Source organism: Mixophyes fleayi, chromosome 5 (genome assembly GCF_038048845.1).
Source record: "Mixophyes fleayi isolate aMixFle1 chromosome 5, aMixFle1.hap1, whole genome shotgun sequence".
NCBI lineage: Eukaryota > Metazoa > Chordata > Amphibia > Anura > Limnodynastidae > Mixophyes > Mixophyes fleayi.
The window spans coordinates 116,745,166-116,765,101 of NC_134406.1; the positions used below are offsets into that span (position 1 = coordinate 116,745,166).

The 19,936-nt window shown below is 41.4% G+C and overlaps 1 protein-coding gene across 3 annotated transcripts in view; it reads left to right on the forward strand.

Moving 5' to 3' along the window:
• Window positions 1-19,936, forward strand: part of COL15A1 (collagen type XV alpha 1 chain) — a 481,077-nt gene that overhangs the window by 346,544 nt on the left and 114,597 nt on the right. For all 3 annotated transcript variants that reach the window (XM_075212747.1, XM_075212748.1, XM_075212746.1), the window contains 2 exons: window positions 10,541-10,585; window positions 12,380-12,433. In XM_075212747.1, coding sequence (XP_075068848.1) covers window positions 10,541-10,585; window positions 12,380-12,433 — 99 coding nt within the window. The remainder of the gene's footprint in view (window positions 1-10,540; window positions 10,586-12,379; window positions 12,434-19,936) is intronic.

The following is a 19,936-nucleotide window of genomic DNA, read 5'->3' on the forward strand; positions in this document are numbered from 1 at the left end:
ACATGTGCACATAATTTATATAGCACCTTTCTCCAAGTATGACTTAAATCACTTTAAATTGTTGCAAAGGGTGAGGCAGCCATCTCAGGCAAGTTCAACTGCAATCCTATGGAATTATTCACATAAGTTCCTTTCACATCTGGATTCCTTGCCATACACAACACTAGGGTTAATTTTTTTCAGAAGACAATTAACTTACCAGTATGTTTGTTCGACTGTGTGGGATGAAAACAGAGTGTCACGGTAATGTAGCAGGATGCACCACCAACTGGTATTTGGCACTACTAAATAGGGAGGAACAGAGTCTAACGCACCCACGGTATTCACCAGGGACCCCCGCAAGGAGGTATGGACTTGACTGCATGAGGTGCGCAGGTCGTGGTTCTCCAAGTTATTAACCAGTGCAGTAGCGTGGTGAACAGGAATGGTCAAACAGTTCAGGTCAAGCCAATAATAGCGAAGTACACAAGGATGTTCCAGAGGAAGGTCAAGGGAAGCCAAAGGTCAGACCAGAGCGGGCAAAGCAGTACCAGGGATAAACCAGAGAGAGAAGTCCAAGAGCCAAGCCAAACAACAGGAGCCAAAACACGGATACGGGTAACAAGTACGCTGGAGCTGGTGTGAACTACTACTCTGGCACTGGTCTGCAGTAGGGAGTTTCCTTAAGTAGAGGGAAATGGTGCCTGATAGGTGGTAACAGATTTGGTGATTCAGTGCAGCTGAACGCGGGCAGAACGAGAGAGAGTGTCCCGTTGCTTAGCAACAGGGCACAGACGTCACTGCACATGCACATTAGGCGAAAACCCGAAAGAGCAGCCGTAGCTAGTCAATGAGATACCATAAGTAAGAAGAGGCAGGCATCAGTTCCCAGCAGCAAGGGAAAGTGCCGGGGACGGCGCCTAGCAATACCCCCCTCCCTCCTCACAGAACCAGCAGCTTGATCTTTCAAGAATCTGGCCAAAAGCATGAAGATCATCCTTGTTGACCCACAATCTCTCTTCAGGACCATAGCCCTTCCAGTGGACCAAGAATTGGGAGTTGCCACGAAGAGTGCCTGCTTTCAGAACACGTCCCACCTCAAATTCTTCGCCTAGAACAGTCTTGATAGGAGGAGGAGGAGCTGTATTGGAGAATTCATTGAGGATGAGTGGCTTCATCAAGGAAATATGGAACGAGTAATGCACCCGAAGGTTGGAAGGTAACCAAAGTTTATAAGTGACAGCATCAATTACGTGGGTGATGGCAAAAGGTCCAATGTAATGAGGAGCAAATTTCATGGACGGCACCTTGAGTTTGAATTTTTTTTTAGACAGTCAGATCTTCTTTCCAACGTGGAGCACAAGGAAATTTCTCTTATGGTAGTCCACAAAATGCTTATAGCGGTTAAAAGTTTGCTGAAGCTTGGTTTTTATTTGAGACCAAAAGAAGTTGTGGACCAAATTCTGAGCTGCCGGAACCGAGGAGTAAGATAGATCTGAGAACCTGAGTAATATTGAGTAATGTTCACTATTTTTCAGTCATCCAAAGATAGTAAAGAAAGAGGATGTATCAGAAGATTTGTGTTGATGATTGTTGTGAGAAAACTCTGCCCAAGGAAGAAAGTTACTCCAGGAAGATTGTTACTCTGAGCAAAATCAAAGGTAAGACTCTAAATCCTGGTTGACCCGCTCAGTCTGGCCGTTTGAATGTGGGTGGTACCCAGAAGAAAACAAAATGTTTACAGAAAACCTTCCAGAACCTGAAGACAAATTGTACTCTGCGATCGAGCATTATTACTTAAGGGCATCTGTGGAGTTGAAAGAATGTTTAAAATGAATAAGGATGCCAGCTCAGACACAGAAGGTAGGTTCCTGAGGGCAACAAAATGAGCGAATTTAGAGAAACTATCAGCTACCACCCAAATGTTTCTTTTACTGTTAGGAAAATCCTAAAAAAAAGTCCATACTAATACTGGAACATGGAGACTCCGGAATAGGAAGAGGAATGAGAAGGGCAGCAGGAGGGCATCTGGTAGCCTTATGTCGGGCACAGATCTTGCAGAGCTAGTACCTTGACAGGACTAATAATGGGTTTGGGTGGCAAAGCAGAACAGGAATCAGAGGTATCGAAAGATCTGGAGAGGGCATTGGCCCTGAAATTTTTGGTACCAGCCCGGAAAGTTAGGATAAATTGAAATCTGCTAAAAAAATAATGACCAGCGAGCCTGCCGGGGATTCAAGCATTGAGCGGATTGCAAATAGGTAAGATTCTTATGGTCTGTGAATACTGTAACCATGAACTGGGCACCCTCCAACAAATAGTGGCACTCTTCAAGAGCAACCTTAATAGCTCTTTGTCTCCAATAGAGAAATTAGCATTATTAGGAGAAATTTTTGGAAGCGGAAATCACAAGGCCTGAAGGGCTTTTTGAGAGAGAACTGCCCCTACCCCTACCGATGAGACATCTACCTCTAAAAAGAAGTATTTATGTAAATCTGGAAAGGACTGATGCAGATCAAAAAGCTTTCTTCAAGACTTTGAATGGAAAGAGTGCTTCATTAGACCAGGGCTTGGTGAGTGCAGGGATAGTAGAAATAAGGGTGGAAAAACCTTTAATGAACTATCTGTAGTAATTAGTGAATCTGATGAAGCATTGGGTGGCCTTTAATCCAACAGGATGAGGCCAGTTAAGAATGGCCTTCACTTTGCTTGGAAAATTCTATAGGCCAGTGCCAGAGACAAAATATCTGGGGAAGGGTACCTAAGAGCGTTCAAAAACACATTTCTCCAATTTACAATACAACCGGTTCTCCCTCAAACAGGGCAGCACAGTGGCGTAGTGGTTAGTACTTCTGCCGTACAGCAATGGGGTCATGAGTTCAATTCCCGACCATGATCTTATATGTGAGGAGATTGTATGTCCTCCCTGTGTTTGGGTTTCCTCCAAGTGCCCCAGTTTCCTCCCACACTCCAAAAAAAACATACTGGTAGGTTAATTGGCTGCTTACAAATTGACCCTAGTGTGTTTCTCTGTGTATGTGTGTCTGTGTTATGGAATTTAGACTGTAAGCCCCAATGAGGCAGGGACTGATGTGAGCGAGTTCTCTGTACAGCGCTGCGGAATCAGTGGCGCTATATAAATAAATGGTGATCATGCTGAAACAGGAATGAACCTCCTTAATATGCACACGGTGAGAAGACATGTCTTTGGAACAGATTAAGATGTCATCTAACTAGACAACTGCAGACTGATATAGGAGGTCCTTAAAAATCTTGTTAACAAATTCTTGGAATACTGCGGGCACATTACACAGCCCAAAGGGCATCATGAGTTACTCAGAGTTGCCGTCTCTGGTGTTAAATGTCATCTTCCACTCGTCTCACGCCGGATCCTCATTAAGCACCTCTGATGCCCAGCTTAGTGAAGATTTGTGCCCTGCGGATCCGATCAAAAAGGTTAGATATGAGAGGAAGAGGATAACGTTTTGTTAACGTAATAGCATTTAGCTTGCAGTAGTCTATGCATGGCCTAGGGGTACCATCCTTTTTTTATGTAGAAAAATCCTGCACCAGCAGGAGAAGAGGATTTCCGGATAAATCCTCATTTAAGTTTCTCCGAAACATATTCGGATATCACCTGAGTCTCAGGTAGGGATAGCGGGTATACCTTGCCTGTGGGAATACACTTGCCTGGGATGAGGATGATATGCTGAAGACATCCAAAAAATCAAGATAAGGCTCTGGAAGAACAATGTGAGAAGATACTGCATGACAAGAAGTAGTAGACTTGGGTGGTATGACAGCTTGCAGGTAGAGTTTCTGGCAAGAAGAACCCCAAGAGACTACTTGTGCACGAAGTCAATCAAATTGCGGAGAATGGAGCTGTAGTCAGGATAAACTCAAAATGATTGGGTTGACAGATTGTGGAAGAACCAGAAAAATTATCTGCTCAGAATGAAGGGCTCCTACTGACATCTGAAAGGAATGGGTGACATGGGTGATAGATCCATTGGAGACTCGATTTCCATCCACGGCTATTAATGTCAAAGGTTGTGGTAACAGGAGCGTAGGAATATGGAGCTCGGCTACCAGATTAGTAGATATGAAGTTCCCGGCGGATCCCAAGTCCACAAAGGCTAGTAATGGCTGAGGACCAACAGGAGAGTGTAACATAATAAACATGAGAAACTCTGATTCATTCGGAGTACAGGGAGTAGAGGACTGGGATCCTAGGTTGACCTCCCTGGAATCACCTAGGAGAAGCCATTTCCCGACTTCTTGGGGCAGGAAGAGAGAAGATGCCCAATGTCACAACAGTAAAGCCACAAACGTTTTTTCGTACGCCTATCGCGTTCTTCTGGAGAAGGGCGTTCCCTGTGGTGTATATGCTCCTTGATGCTTAGGGATATTAAATGAACCAGACTAGAAGGCATGTCCCAGGAAGCCAAGTCCTTTATATGATCATCCAAAACTTGCGAAAAGGTAGCGACTAGAGAGTCATTGCTCCAGCGGAGTTTGAAAGCAAGAGTCCGGAATTGCACAGCATATTGGCCTGCTGAGAGTGAGCTTTGGCGAAGGTTTAGGAGACTCGTGGCAGCAGGGGATACCCAACCAGGTTCATCAAAGACCTTGCGAAAATTTTCAATGGAAACAGAAACATTTTGAAACGTAGAGTTGTTACGTTCCCAAAATGGTGTTGCCTAGGCAAGCGCTTGACCTGTGAGAAGAGAAATGATGTATGCCACCGTCATTTTTTCGAAAGAAAAAATCTCTTTCGACAATTCAAACTGGTTGGCACATTGATTAAGGAAACAACAGCACTTCTTGGGGTTGCCATCACATTTCTCAGGAGAAGGGATGCGTAAACTCCTGGTGCTAGTGATACTGGTAGAAGCACTGGATATAGAAGTAATAACAGTCATGATGGTAGCTGCTGAAAGGACTGGTAAGACGTTCTGCATAGATTCTAGGCGAGACAACTCCCTGGAAGCATTGAGGAAGCTGAGGCTGAATAGATTCTTGCTGATCCACTCTTTGGGCCAGATGTAACAAAAGTTTATGGGCAGAGGGATTGTCACGATAATGAAGCAGGATGCACCACCGACTAGTATTTGGCACTAATAAACAGGGAGGCGCGGAGTATAATGCACCTCTGGTATTCACCAAGGACCCCCGATAGGAGGTGTGGACTTGGCTGCGTGAAGTGCGCAGGTAGCGGTTCTCCAAGTTAGTAACGAGTGTGGTAGCGTGGTGAGCAGGAATGGCCGAACACTCCAGGTCAAGTCAATAAGTGAAGTACACAAGGATGTTCCAGAGGAAGGTCAAGGGAAGCCAAAGGTCAGACCAGAGCGTGCAAAGTAGTATCAGGAATAAACCAGAGAGAGAAGTCCAAGAGCCAAGCCAAACAACAGGAGCCAAAACACGGATACAGGTAACAGGTACGCTGGAGCTGGTGTGAACCAATACTCTGGCATTGGTCTGCAGTAGGGAGGTTCCTTAAATAGAGGGAAGTGGTGCCTGATAGGTGGTAGCAGATTCGGTGATCCAGTGCAGCTGAACGCCAGCAGAAAAAGGGAGAGCCTCATGTTTTCAAGTGTAAGCATTTTTGTCTTAAAGAATAATTCTACCCGAAACTCTAAAATTAACAGACACCCCATCCCAAAAGGTTACTCAATCTAAATCTAGACATTTATGAAATTCTGCGGGTCCCCAAATTCCTGGCATGCTTGCCACCAGTCTCCTGGCTTCTGCACATTCCCACAGAGAGTGGGTTGTCAGTAAGCTGACTACATAAAAAAAGACAATCGACAGACAGGATAATAGCGTGGCAGACATTGTCGACTGTGAGAAGAATCCAGCAAAGTCTTTTTTTTATCTGATAGGCAGCATGTTGTGAACCTTCAACATATAGAATAAAGAAAATACAGCGCTAAACAGACCAAACAAGCACTATGTATATAAAAATTGTTGCTTTAGTCATACGTGGAGGATTGCAGCCTCACACATATGGCTGCTTAAACCATTATACAAATTATTGTTTTAATTATATTCCTTAACATTGGGCGTATGTTTTTCAACAACATACTGAATGCTGGAATGTGCAGGAGCCAGGAGAGCAGTAGCACAGCATGTGGGGGTACTTGCCAATCATAATGAAGACCCTAGGTAAGTACACTTTTGGGGGTATAATTTGTGATATTCCACCCAAAACTGTGGGGTTTTTAAACAAAAAATAGTTTTTTGTGGTGGAAATATCTTTTAAGTGGAAAAATTAGATTTAATTAACTGAGTTTATGAGGGTGGAGAAGGTCTATATAGGGAGGTGTTCTTCATTTTTTACATATGTGGACAACCTTTTCTTCATTGCAAAAGGACTTGAATTCTCCTGTTGGTGAGAGATGCCACAAACCCAACCTCCTCCCTGTACTTATAAGGGTATGCATTTCACATCTTTCTCTTTCTCGGGAAAGCTCATTTATAAGTGTACTTTAACCAATGTAATAAAAAAACATTCAAGCACACAAAACAACACCTGTAGTACAAGACAATCCAGATGTGCCCCTACACTCATGGCTAGTTTACAGCAAAATGAGACAAAACAAAGTAGTGTTATAGGAGAAAATCTTTACAATTAAAATGGGGATAGGCCTAAAGTGAAAGTAACTTGGGTTTTGTAGTGACGTTTTTACACTTTCCACCATGTGCATTTTTCATCAAACTTGCAAATGTAGACACAGATTCATTTTATAAGTGTGTTTCCAAAGGAATGTAAGGGGGGCTGCATCTTCAAATGCAGTTACAGGTGAATTAGATGCATTTGCATAAACAAGAAAAAGCAGTGCAGGCCAACATTTTTGCAGTCCTTAAATGACCAATATTGTGTTTTCTTTGTATTAGAGTTAATGTTATAAAATGTCCCAGAGTAATAAAATGTCAAAGATACTTAAAAAAAATAATAACAGGCTATATACAAATGATAGGTATTATCTTGTAATCACATGTTAAAATAAATGTACTCAGTCATTCATTAAGGAACAACTGATATCTATACATAAAGCATGAAAACCCCATGTCATTGCACGCTTCTTGAGAGACTTCACTACACTCTACTCATATGCTTTGTATACTCACACAACCTATCAGAACCTCTTCAGTCATACATTCATTCCCCAACACAAAGAGACTGCACTATCTAAGGTGGTCAATGCGTTTTTCACGAGCTGAGAGGTAGCTACTAGCCGGTATTTCCGCTGCTGAGCAGGGAGGCATGGAGTCTAATACACCCCCGGTGTTCACCAGGTCGCGGTTCTCAGAGTCAGCCACCAGCGTAGTAACAGAGTGGACCGAGCGTAGTCAATCTGGGTCAGAATCAATCGGGCAGCGAGGTACAAGGGGAGATCCGAAGAATGGTCAAAGGCAAGCCAAAAATCAGGAAACCAAAACAAGCAACAAGGTACCAAAACGAAATCCGAAGGAAGGTCAGAGGACCAAGCCGGGTCACAACAGGAGAAGTATTATCTGGAAACTAACAAAGTGCTGGAGCAGGGTATCTCTGGCACCCTAGTGGTACCAGAGACTGCTTTAAATACATCTCTTAGGGCCATGATTGGTGTGCGGGGAATGCCAGCGAGCAGAGACGCTGACCATCGACATGTGAGGCACCTCACCTGTAGACGATGTGCAATGCCTCCCTGCGCATGCACATGCAGCGAGACCCCCGCATGAACCCGGAAGCATCCAGTTGCCTAGCAGAGATCGGGGCGAGACAGGCGGCCGTCTCCAGCACTTAGTGACAGTGCGGAGACGGAGCCTGACAGCGTTTAACACTGTTGACCACTCACTTCTCAGACAAACTTTACATTCCCTAGATTTTAAGGGTCCATCTCTTCTCTGATTTTTCTATTAGTATTAGTTGGTGTACTACAAGGCTCTGTCCTAAGCCCTCTGCTCTTCTCTACTTATAATCTCCTTTGAATTTCAGTACCATGTCTATACAGATGCTACACAAATGTATCTATCCTCTAGGGATCTCTTGCCATCTGTGTTGACCCATGGTACTGAATTTCTTTCTGCCATTCCATCTTGAATGCACTCTTGCCACCTCAAACTTAATCTTTCAGAAAATGAGCTAATAATATATCCACCAGCTAACAGATGCCTAAAATTTCTACTGCCTGACAACACAACAATTAACCATAGTTTTGGTGTCATCCAGTCATTTATTCATTATATCCTAAATTGATTATTGCAATTCAATTAATACTGGTCTCCCCCTAACAATCTATTTTGAACGCAGTGGCTAAACTAATTTTCCTTGCAAAATGTTCTATTAATGTTCCACTCTGGGTGACTGTATTTTACCGAAGCCCAAAAAAATACTTCTCCTATTATACAAGACCATTAACAAAACCATACCAACATGCATCTCTTCATTTGTCTCAGAATATATCCCAACTCATCCTCTGTGGAATTCCCTTCCTCACACAAGAAAACTGTTCCCTAGCCTCCAAATCTTCAAGCGATTCCTTAAAAATTATTTCTTCAGACAAGCATCACAAATTCCCATTCATTCACTTCAATCCACAGATGAAGAACTACTTCATCTTCAGAGATTTTAGGAAGAAGTTCCTAAAATCTCTCATAATTCATTTGGGGCTCAAGCTTTAGCTTTTTGGCCCCTACTCTCTGGATTTTACTGCTTCGTTCAGTCCGCCAGGCCCCCACTCTAGAAATCTTCAAAAACAGACTAAACACAAGTTTACTAAAGCATTTCATTAATGCTCCTTAACTGTCTAAAAACTAGAGATGGGCAGGCTCGGTTCTTCACCATCCAAGACATCCAAGCACTGACTGTTCTCTAATGGCAGATTCAAGCGGCGATGAATTGATAGTCTGTGATGATGACGTACACACTGATGAGGGTGAGGATGAAGCTGAAGATGATTACGATAACATCTTTTTAAAACTTTCTATGTAATTGTAGAGTGCAATCTACCCCCAAAGAGGAAAGGTACTTGGGGCATTTCCATATCACGTACCATCTTGAAAGGCTGCTGTTTGGGCAATTTCTCCTTAAGGGTAGGGTGTCATACACAGAGTGACCCCAAACTGTCTTTGTCCATTTCTCTTAATATTGTACAGTCTATAACGGCTGAATCTTTTGGTATTTTATACAAGTGGAGGGGGGCCTAGAGAGACAGAAACCAAACTGGCTTTTTCCATTTCAATTAATATTGTACAGTCTATAACGGCTGAATTTTTTGGTATTTTATACAAGTGGAGGGGAGCCTAGAGAGACAAAAACCAAACTGGCTTTCTCCATTTCTCTTAACAGTCTATAATGGTTGAATTTTTTGGTATTTTCAACAACTGGAGGGGGCCTAGAGAGACAGAAACCAAACTGGCTTTTCCACATTTCAATTAATATTGTACAGTCTATAACGGCTGAATTTTTTAGTATTTTCTACAAATGGAGGGGGGCCTATAGAGACAGAAACCAAACTGCCTTTGTCCATTTCTATTAATATTGTACAGTCTATAAGGGCTGAATTTTTTTATATTTTCAACAACTGGAGGGGGGCCTAGAGAGACAGAAACCAAACTGCCTTTGTCCATTTCTTTACATATTTAAGTATAAGTGTAGGGTGTAATATACATCCAAAGACGATGGCTGCATTGCCAATATTCATAGATGGAGAGGAAGACAATCTGGTTTGTGTGTAGAACTAATGAAGGCCTACCAGGAATGAAACTGTTTTTTGTATAATTTATTAGCTTTACAATTACATTACTTATCCAAGAAACAGGTGGAGCACTAAATTTGGTTATTTTAGGCCCAAAACATTGATTTTTAATCAAAATAGCAAAACAAAACCAAACAAAACCAAAACCAAAACACGCAAGGGCGGTTTTGCAAAACCAGAACCAAAACACGAAGGTAATCCAGATCCAAAACCAAAAACAAAATCAAAACATGGGGGTCAGTGAGCATCTCTACTAAAAACCACAAATGCTTAGCTTTTTTGTGTATTCTGTTAATCCCTTATATGTTTATTTTGTACTATGTGTTTTTTAGTGTAAAATCGTAAAGCGCTTTGAGTCCTATTAGGAGGCAAGCCCTATATAAAAAAATTATTACTATTATTTACTAGATTTCAAAAGACACATAACATGGCTGTTAAATAGGCCTGGAAATCAAAACAAGAAAGAGAAACACAGGATAATCTTCAGCAAATTAAGTATTTGCAAATTCATAAGGAGGTAGAGTTATAAGGGGGAATTCAGTTGTGTCCGGAACAGTCACGCTGGCACTCCGTAGCGATATAACATCGTGAAAATCTCCTCACATCCCATAGAGGTGTTGCTGAACCATATATGATGCTCAATGTGATTTGTTAAACCATGCATGCTGCCATGTACACAACTTTGAACTTAAGCTGCCTTCCAAACATATATTGTTATTGTCCTTCAAAGATAACTCATAAATGCAGTTTTTATATTTTATAACATTGTAATTGCATATATATTGCTGATCTTCGCAAAATGTTTTTCTGTTTTGCAGGGAGAAAAAGGAGATACAGGCCTTCCTGGCCCACCTGGAGGAAAGGTATTCTACCTGAACTGTAATTAAAAACTATAGATTTTTGTTTAATCCGAGATACCCTTTACCTCACCCTACCCTCCCATCAAAAAAGTTTAATGAAATTTAAAATCTCGAAACCCAAATCCTTTGCGAGAAATTAAGAGGCAGTTTAATACTTACGCAGTTTTGCTACTTTAGGTTTAGAGCTACAGTTTTTGAACCTTCCAAAAATCAGAGTTTGTGGGGGAGACTTGCTAACTTACAGTTTGTTCAAACCACAGATTTTCCTGCACTTTGATGTGCAGTTTGTAATCCAAGCAATTTAATTAAGGGCAAACCATACATCAAAGAGCATGATTTTTACTGCCATCCCGATCTTTATTCATGGGAGGTGGAGAACCCCCTGATCATATATTAAGTAGGGCACTATTACTTATTTTATTGAAACAGACACTTCTTATAATATTATTTATAATGGCAGCACTAATATTTATTTGATCACTAATGGGACATGAGTAGTTAATTACCCTGGAAACCACCAGCCTGGGGTACAAGGAGGTGCCTGATGTTACATAGAATTTGGCAATTCATCTCTAGGTGAGGAGGCCCCCTGTGAAGAGGACCAGGACTGATCCGGAATAGCAAGGGGCTCTTGCACAATGTAAGGGGTGAAACCAGGGGGTAAATGTATCAAGCTGAGAGTTTTCCGATGTGTTCGAAAAGTGGAGATGTTGCCTATAGCAACCAATCAAATTCTAGCTTTCATTTTGTAGAATGTACTAAATAAATGGCAGCTAGAATCTGATTGGTTTTTCAAACCCGCCAGAAATCTCTCAGCTTGATACATTTACCCCCAGATGTTTTACATCCATTATTACCATATAGTTTGGCCTAAACCAGATGCTGTTTAGGGGTTTGCAATCCAACCCACACCAAATGAGATTGCAGTCATGGTCTGGAAACTAGCAAACAAAATTTCCCTCTGAGAGTTAATGTTATTAACAGTAGATAATATTACTTTTTACATTTACATAATACTATAATAATGACTGATATAAAATTAAAGTTTGACATTTTATTATTTTTAATTAAACAAATGTATTTAATTAACTTTTTTTGGTAATTATGAATTATGCTTTCAAGAACATACCTCCCAACCTTGTCTCTTCTTCAAATTGGGACATGGGTGTGATCTATCAGAATGGGGGCGTGGTCATGTCACAATGGGTGAGTGGCCATACCCATTACCCATGGGGGACAGGGAGAGGTATGGAAGTCTTGTATTTAATTGACAAAAATTTATTTTCAAACTGATCTTTGCTGGCTGGTGAGACGCCACTTGGTAAGCTGTGGATTCACTATTTTTGAGCTTTATTCTTAGTATTGAAAATAGTGATATTAATGGTAATGGCCATTAATAGTAGATCTCAAGCTTTCAATAACTTATTTCAGTACTCATAGAGATATGCATTTTCAAGACCCATAATTGGCAAATGCATGGACAGTTGTTTCAAATTATTATGAAATCTGAAAATCATTTTAATCTGTATCCAAAAAAAAGGCAGAGCATTAAATAAACATAGTGTACATCTCTACAAAAGTGATATTTACAGGGTTATGCAAGGCTGACAATTGCAGTGCCTCTATATAGAAGTGCCCAAATGACTGTTTGTGAGAAATTCTTTAGGTAATTGCTTACAAAGTGACTCTTCAAGCACTTTCACATAAAAATTCATCTCTGTCAACAATCTCAGATTACATTTTTTCAGGTCACAATTGAATTTGCAGACTTTCAAAGTTTATTTTTTTATTATATAGGGTGAACAAGGTCTACCTGGGAAAGATGGACAAGAAGGAAGTGCTGGAAATGTGGTATGCCTTGCTATTAATCTTTAATTTTTCAATGTGTAGATCACTTGGTAGCTTTGCCAGCATGGGTGACAGGACCTGGTATAATTAAATGTGAGATATCACTGCTCACAAACTGTGGGAAAATATGTAAGGAAATAACACAATTTTCCTTCTGTGAAGACTGCTCTTGTGGTCTGGTCCTGGTGCTGACCATATGTGGGCCTTTGCCCCGACTAGCTGGTGGGTATGGGCAAATAAATATCAGAGCCCCCCTTCCCCCCCCAAAATACACACGTGTTTAACACAGGTTATGTGGAGTGGATGCTAATGGTAGTGCAGTGCAAAGTCATAAAAGCAGATAGTCATACTGGTTACACTCATGGCTTTTCCAAAAACCACCAGCATATTACTTTAGCACATGTTATATGCCACATGTTACATGCAATCTCCTTCTCCACCTCCACAGTGCTTGTTACAGCACTGTTACATAGACAGGTTACATACCAGTATTACTGGGAGCAGTAGTTTCACACACTGTACTAGCAGCCATCCCCTAAACCAGGGTCTCTTCTGCTCTATGTAGCTATACTATTGCTAAGCATCAACCTCTCTCCTTCTCAAGGGGATCTCCTGCTGCTGCTGCACTGACAACCATCCCACATATGCAGGGACTCTCTCAGCCAATACAGCTCCTGGCAAGGTTCTTTAAACAGTGAGGTTCATCCAGAATGCCCCCCTTAAATCCATTCCAATATCCAGGGACTCTCTTTTTGCTGCCACATTGCTTTACAGAGCATTTATCATTAAAGTTAGTTTTCCTCAACTTACAGGGCTTTACATGTTCCTTGTTACTGTGCCTTGTAAAACATCTTGGTTGTTGGGGCTCCCCGCTCCCTCCTTCAAGCAGTGTTCTTCTGTAACAGGCGCCATACACTCACCCCTTCTGACTTTTTCTTAGAGAGTCCTGGTGCCTCCTATGAGGTACCTCTAAAGGTAGGGATCCCCTAATTGGCTTGCCCCTTAGGGGGTAATCAACTCTGGTGCATTAGGGCGTGTGCCATGCACCCACCTCTCTTTGAATGGGGCTCTTTTAATTAATGGGGTTCACTCCCCCTTCTTCAATATAAAATCAGACCTTGTGGCTACCTGCCATGCACCCACTTCCCAGAAAGTCAGGGTAGCATGGGCTCTCCTTCTCTCCTGTTGTGGGTCCCCAGCAAGAAAACACTGCCCTCTTTGATCACTGGAAACCGGGGTCTTTAAAGACTCTCTTCCCAACATGACTGAGGCATATCATAAGAAAACCCATGAAATCAGAGCAAGGAAATGTGAGAGCAAATATGCAGAAGCTACCAATGAAGATCTGAAAGTCCGCTAGCTGTGGTGGGTTGGGAAGAAGAATTGTTATAGTAGTACCAAAAGTTCCAAATTTGAACAAATTTATGGGACTTACCATTTAGGTAAATGCAACTACTAAGGAACCTGGATTGGAGGGGGCCTAGCAATGCCAGGTGAGCCACGCTCAGAAGAAGCCCCAGCTCTGCTCATCTGAGAACAGAGCAAGGACCTGGCAGGCTAGAGCTGTAACCAGGTTGGCTTTAGAGTAATACACTGTAATTGTGCTCTTAGTAAGGTTATAAGCTAATAGATAGTTTTGGGATGTCAGTGTGGAGCAGTGTGTTTTTAGGCAATTGGAATCCCCACCTAAGTGCACATCGACCTATAATTCAACTCTGAACTGCACATCCCTAGGACAAATAGGAATGAATCTGTGAGCCCCTTTATATTCTGTACCCAGATGGCCACTCCTGGGGTTTCTCTGTTGTGAGTAGTTTGCTATCATTGACCACTGCTACTGGCATGTTATGAACAAACCAGCCACTCAGTAACAGAAAGTGTCAACTTAGCACCGACTTGGAGTACCCCAGGAGCAATACAGAATCTTAGCAACTAAGATGTACTGCTCAATATCTCCCGTAAGAGCAGAAAAAATATACAAAACCTGAAAGTAGTCATATTGTATACACTTTACATGACTTCAAGCCCACTATTATACAGTTTTACACAATACTACTGGCCCGCTGCTGGTGCTCTCACAGGTATAATACCTTGCCTCTCGACACTCTCTCTCAATGTTTCCAGCATATAAATGATACAATATATTGGTGCAAAATTTAATGCAAGCCTGTTTTGAAAATGAAGATGACAGGCTTAGATGGTATGAGAAGGTAGAGATGTCAAGCTTTTGCATTCATCCCAAACTTTGCATACCATGAGTAATGTAAGATACCTGTCTGTTAATTTTCCAAGTATAGGGTTTATTCTGAGGATACAAATAAAAAAGAAACTTTACTGATCACGGAACATTACTGACTTTTGATGCCTACAGGGTTCGACTCAGACTTTACATTCTCTTGCCAAGTATAGCAACTTGTTCAGTCCCAAGGTCTCTTTACGCTGTCAGCACACATGTCAATGACTATGTAAGACCCCCTTCTGTATTATGCGTTGTCAGGGTATATATATTGAATGATGCAGATGCTTCTCACCTCTGTACTTGATTTTCAGTGCCTCCACCCAAATTGCTGCTTTCTCATATGGGGGGGTGTTCTAAAGATACACCAGGGGGAGATTCGGGAAAGCCCCTGCCCAGTATTAACACTCTGTGACAAACTGTGTGCTGCAAAAGCCAGTCAGGCACATTTATTGAAATCTAACCACTAAATGCAGCTTTGTGATTTTATAGAAAAATATTCTTTTGTATAATTTGAAATAATAGTGTGAACAATACAATATAATATAGTATCAAGACAGTGTGGATGAAAGTGTAGCACCACTTCTTACTATGAACACCAAGTTAACACTAACTCACAAAAAAAGAATAATGTTAACAGCATACAACATAAACATTAATTGTCACAGCCTTATATATTGGAAAAATATATCAGATGTTAACCTTACTGGCTCTTGATACTGGGAATATCTCAAGGGGTGAATGTATATATTTTTACTTATAGCTCTACAATGTACTGCCAAACACACACATCAGCAGTATTCAAACTAGAGATGCTCACTGACCCCCGTATTTTGGTTTTGTTTTTGGTTTTGAAACTGGATTACCTTCGTGTTTTGGTTTTGCAAAACCGCCCTTGCGTGTTTTGGTTTTGTTTTTGGTTTTGTTTGGTTTTGTTTTGCAATTTGTTAAAAAAAAATACATTTATTTGTGCTAAAATAACATTATTTAGGTATTATTTTGTAGCTACATTATTATTAACCTCACTAACACTAATTTCCAGTAATTTTTTATTCAATTTTGACCACCTCCTATGTCACAATATGATTTTCATACACTTGAAAAGAAAAATGGCTGCAGTTCTTGCCAGTGATAACAAAAAGGTCATTGTCATGCCTGGGCATAAGACCAAAAATCCACCTCTTAAGTGTGGAATTATTTTTACATAAATCCTGGTAAGAGTTGTCTATCCATTTGTAGCGTTTTTAAAGCCACACTCAGTAGAGGTAGGGACCTTAACCATCTGGGATCCTCATCCATATTTCGTCATTTTTCAGCAAATTCTTGGAAAACTGTTGGGAAAATCAGAAACTTAGGTTAAAAAAAATAACAACAAGCAGTCCAGCATAATCTACCTCCCCTCTCTCATCTACATCCCAGCACCTGCAATCTCCCCCCCCAACACCTTCATAATCAATATCCCCTGAACCAACAATTGCCAGTTAAACAATCCTTTGCAAGAGGAAGCAAGAATGAAAGCTGTCACCCAGTCGCAAAGCGGATCACAGACGCCCTGGGTACTATGCTAGTGTTAGATCTGCGTCCAATGTCCACTATTAATACAGTTGGTTTAAGACATTTAATTGAGGTGTTCTGTCCCTGTTAGCAAATGTCATCACTGTACCATTTTACTAGAAAAGCTAATTATCTCCTGTACTGGAAAGTTATTAAAAATGTAATTATTGGGCAACAAAATGGCATTCTACCCACTGTACACTTAACCACAGATATGTGGACAAGTGGAACTGGGCAAACTAAAGATTATATGACTGTGAAAGCCCACTGGGTTGGTCATTCGCCTTCCCAGCATGGAGAGCAGCAGCATGTACCCAGGTACGTCACATTTTTGAGAAGTAGGCTACTCTGTGTATCAGCGGCTTCAGTAAGAGGCATACAGCTGACAATCTGTTCCAAAAACTAAGGAATGTCATTGAAAGATGTCTAATCCTGCTTGGACTCTCCTGAGGATATGTCATTTCTGATTACGACCTCAATATTGGTCAAGCATTACAGCGGGGTTGAATTCCATCACATTTCCTGTTTTGCACACTCTATCAACTTGGTGTTACAGAACTTTTTAAAAATGACATGCAGGAGATGCTGTTTGTGTCCAGAAACATTTAGGGTTAATTTCTGGTTTCTGCAACAGCATGTAGGAGAATGCAGCAGTTGCAAGAAGACTAGCATTTAAGGGGAATATACTTTAGTCCAGTGAAGTAGTTACCTGTGAAGAAAGTGCAGACACGGTTAGCTTGAGTCAAGTCATTGCCTTAATAATACATTTTGAAAAGGTGCTACAGAAAATTATAGTGTGAAATAAAACAAAGTAAATGTGCTAACTATATTTTAATTGTAGATTAAATACTTCATTTTCTTCGCAAGGATCCCAGACTTATCAACATTTTGTTTGGACGTCTTCTCCTTCAGTTTCTCTGGCAACTGCTTGTTGTAAAAAACATTGCTTTCCCAAGACACCCAGTGGTGATGCAGATGAGTCTGCACAACATTTTGATATTTGCTCTGCTGTAAAAGAATTGCCCAAAAATCGTGACAGCTCTACCCTAAAATCAACTAGTAATTCCATTTGGAAGGCCATTATCTGCAATTACATCATACTACACAGACTTCTATGATGGTGGGATGAATTAGTATTGTTTGTGGAAGATTATCACTAAACCCTGCCACCTCTCCTGTTTCGGAGTGAGCTATGGTACAATAAAATGTAACTGCAGATTTAGACCAAGACTGTCAGCCCTATTATTTCTATTTCAGCAATTACAATTAGCAATGGAGCAATAGAGCTCTTCTCTTTGGGTGTTACCTATATAACGCAGCACAATTTGCCTGCAAATTATACAGAAAAAACCTGCTTGTCTTCCTCTTCATCAATGACTCTTAGCAATTGAGCACGCGTCTTTGGGTGTATTTCACACCCAAACATTATTAGTGAAAATTATGAAAAATACAGTTTAATCCCTGATAGGCCCTCCACCATCCTTTGCATGTTAATAGTAGGATTGGTTGGAGTTATGGTCAAGGTCACAAATTTTATTTGACAAATCCTTCAAACCAGCCCAGATGTCAAACTGTTGTGGTCTGCCACCTGCGTCATCCCTGCTTGTGTTTGGAAAGTGCAAATTGGTGCCAGAACCTCACGTACAGAACTGCTGCCACTGGTGCAGGACTTACACAATCAACTGCATCATCATCAGCGCCCTCGTCGGATACCCAAATCTCCCCCACATCCTCTTCTAAAGACAAAGTGTCAACATCACTTGGTGTATCACCGGCTACACTCGGGCTGTTCAGGCACACATCAGCAGAACTGCTGGAAGGGCCCCTCTTTATGGGTACACTAACAGAATGCTCACGATTAGACATCCCACTGTTGGATGGACTCTCCACAGGGATTGGTGTCATTTCTGATTCTGAGCAAACATTATCCTCTAATGCCTTACTGTTATCTTGCAGCTCGGCTTTGACGCGTAACAGTAGTTGTGCACCACTTGTAGGCTCGGTAACATTTTTTGATCTGCCACTAATAGACAAAGATGAAGGCCTCATTCTCTCTTTGCCACTGCGTGTATAGAATGGCATGTTGGCAATTTATTTTTTATCAGCACTTAACTTTTCCTCAGTTACACTTCTTTTGCGCTTCAACACGGTAAATTTTTTTGGGGTGTGTGTTTTTTTTACTGATTTCAAAAGTCTCTAGTTTGACATCGCCTTTCCCAGATGACGTACTGGGAACACTACCATCAGGACTGGTGACAGAACCTGGTTGCTGATTCTGCTCATATGTGGACTGCTTAGAATCCATTATGAGCCCAACGCACTTGTAGTGCTACAAATTGTTTTAGATACTGCTGACAAATATGACTTTTGACAGCCACAAAAATTAATGCAAAAGAATGGGGGACATCCCAAAAGCACTTGGGAGTGCTAAATATTATATTTTTAGTCTGCTAAAAAATAGTACTTTTGACAGCCAGAAATATTAATGCAATAGAGTGGGGGACACCCCAAAAGCACTTTGGAGTGCTACAAATTATTTTTTCAATCTGCTGACAGATACTACTTTTGACAGCCAGAAATATTTATGCGAAAGAATGGAGGACACCCCAAAAGCACTTTGGAGTGCTACAAATTATTTTTTCAATCTGCTGACAGATACTACTTTTGACAGCCAGAAATATTTATGCAAAAGAATGGGGGACACCCCAAAAGCACTTTGGAGTGCTACAAATTTTTTTTTCAATCTGCTGACAGATACTACTTTTGACAGCCAGAAATATTATTGCAAATCCTCTATCCTCCTCTCTTCTCTATCGATTGTTAGCAGAATTGGAATCAGAATTGATTCCCTGCTGTCCCTGCTCTAATCAGCCTGTGACTACACCCTGCTCTCTCCCTCTGTCAAATGGCGATGGATTGCTGTGGAGGCAGGTATTTATAATTTCCAAGTATCGCAAGAACCGAGCCCCGAGATCCGACGACGTCACAATGACGTTTGGCCTCAATTTGGATTCCGAGCGGGCGGTACTCGGATACCCAAAGTTCGGGTGGGTTCGGTTCTCAGGGAACCAAGCCCCGCCCATCTCTAATTTAAACACACCACACAAACGGAGCAATGCACTGCAAGTAGGGTTTTTCTGTATGGATGCCAGCATGGCATGGAAACAACATGTGTCTTGTTTGCAGCTTTTAGAGGTCTTTAAATCACTCGCAGTAAGGTACAGCAGTGACAGTATGCATACCCTGCTGTAGCAACAACTGTAAAATCCTCAACATGTATCCATTCTTATTTGTATCCTGGGACTTGTAGTTACACAACTTTAATTTAACACCAAAGGGATCACCTTGTGGTATAAGCTCAAATGCTGATTAGACAAACACTTTCTGCCCATTTACCTGCCCACCCATCTATCCCTGACTCTTCAGCTCTTGTAGCCAGATATAGTCCAAACCCCACTTAAATAATAATAACAGATAACCAGTTACTTATCTGCACTAATGTGTGTCACAGGTCTGAACTTGATTATCTCCAAAATGGCTGACTTGCTAAATGTTCTTCTTCAGAGGTGCATGCAAACCTCCTCCTACAGCTTCAAACAGTTACTTCCCAGCAGGTTCTGTTCACCACTCCACTCTGCTCTGATCAGGGGAGGGCTGGCAGACTTTAGCCCGGGGGGCAAGCACATAGCACTGGCCCATAAGTAGCAACTCATCCT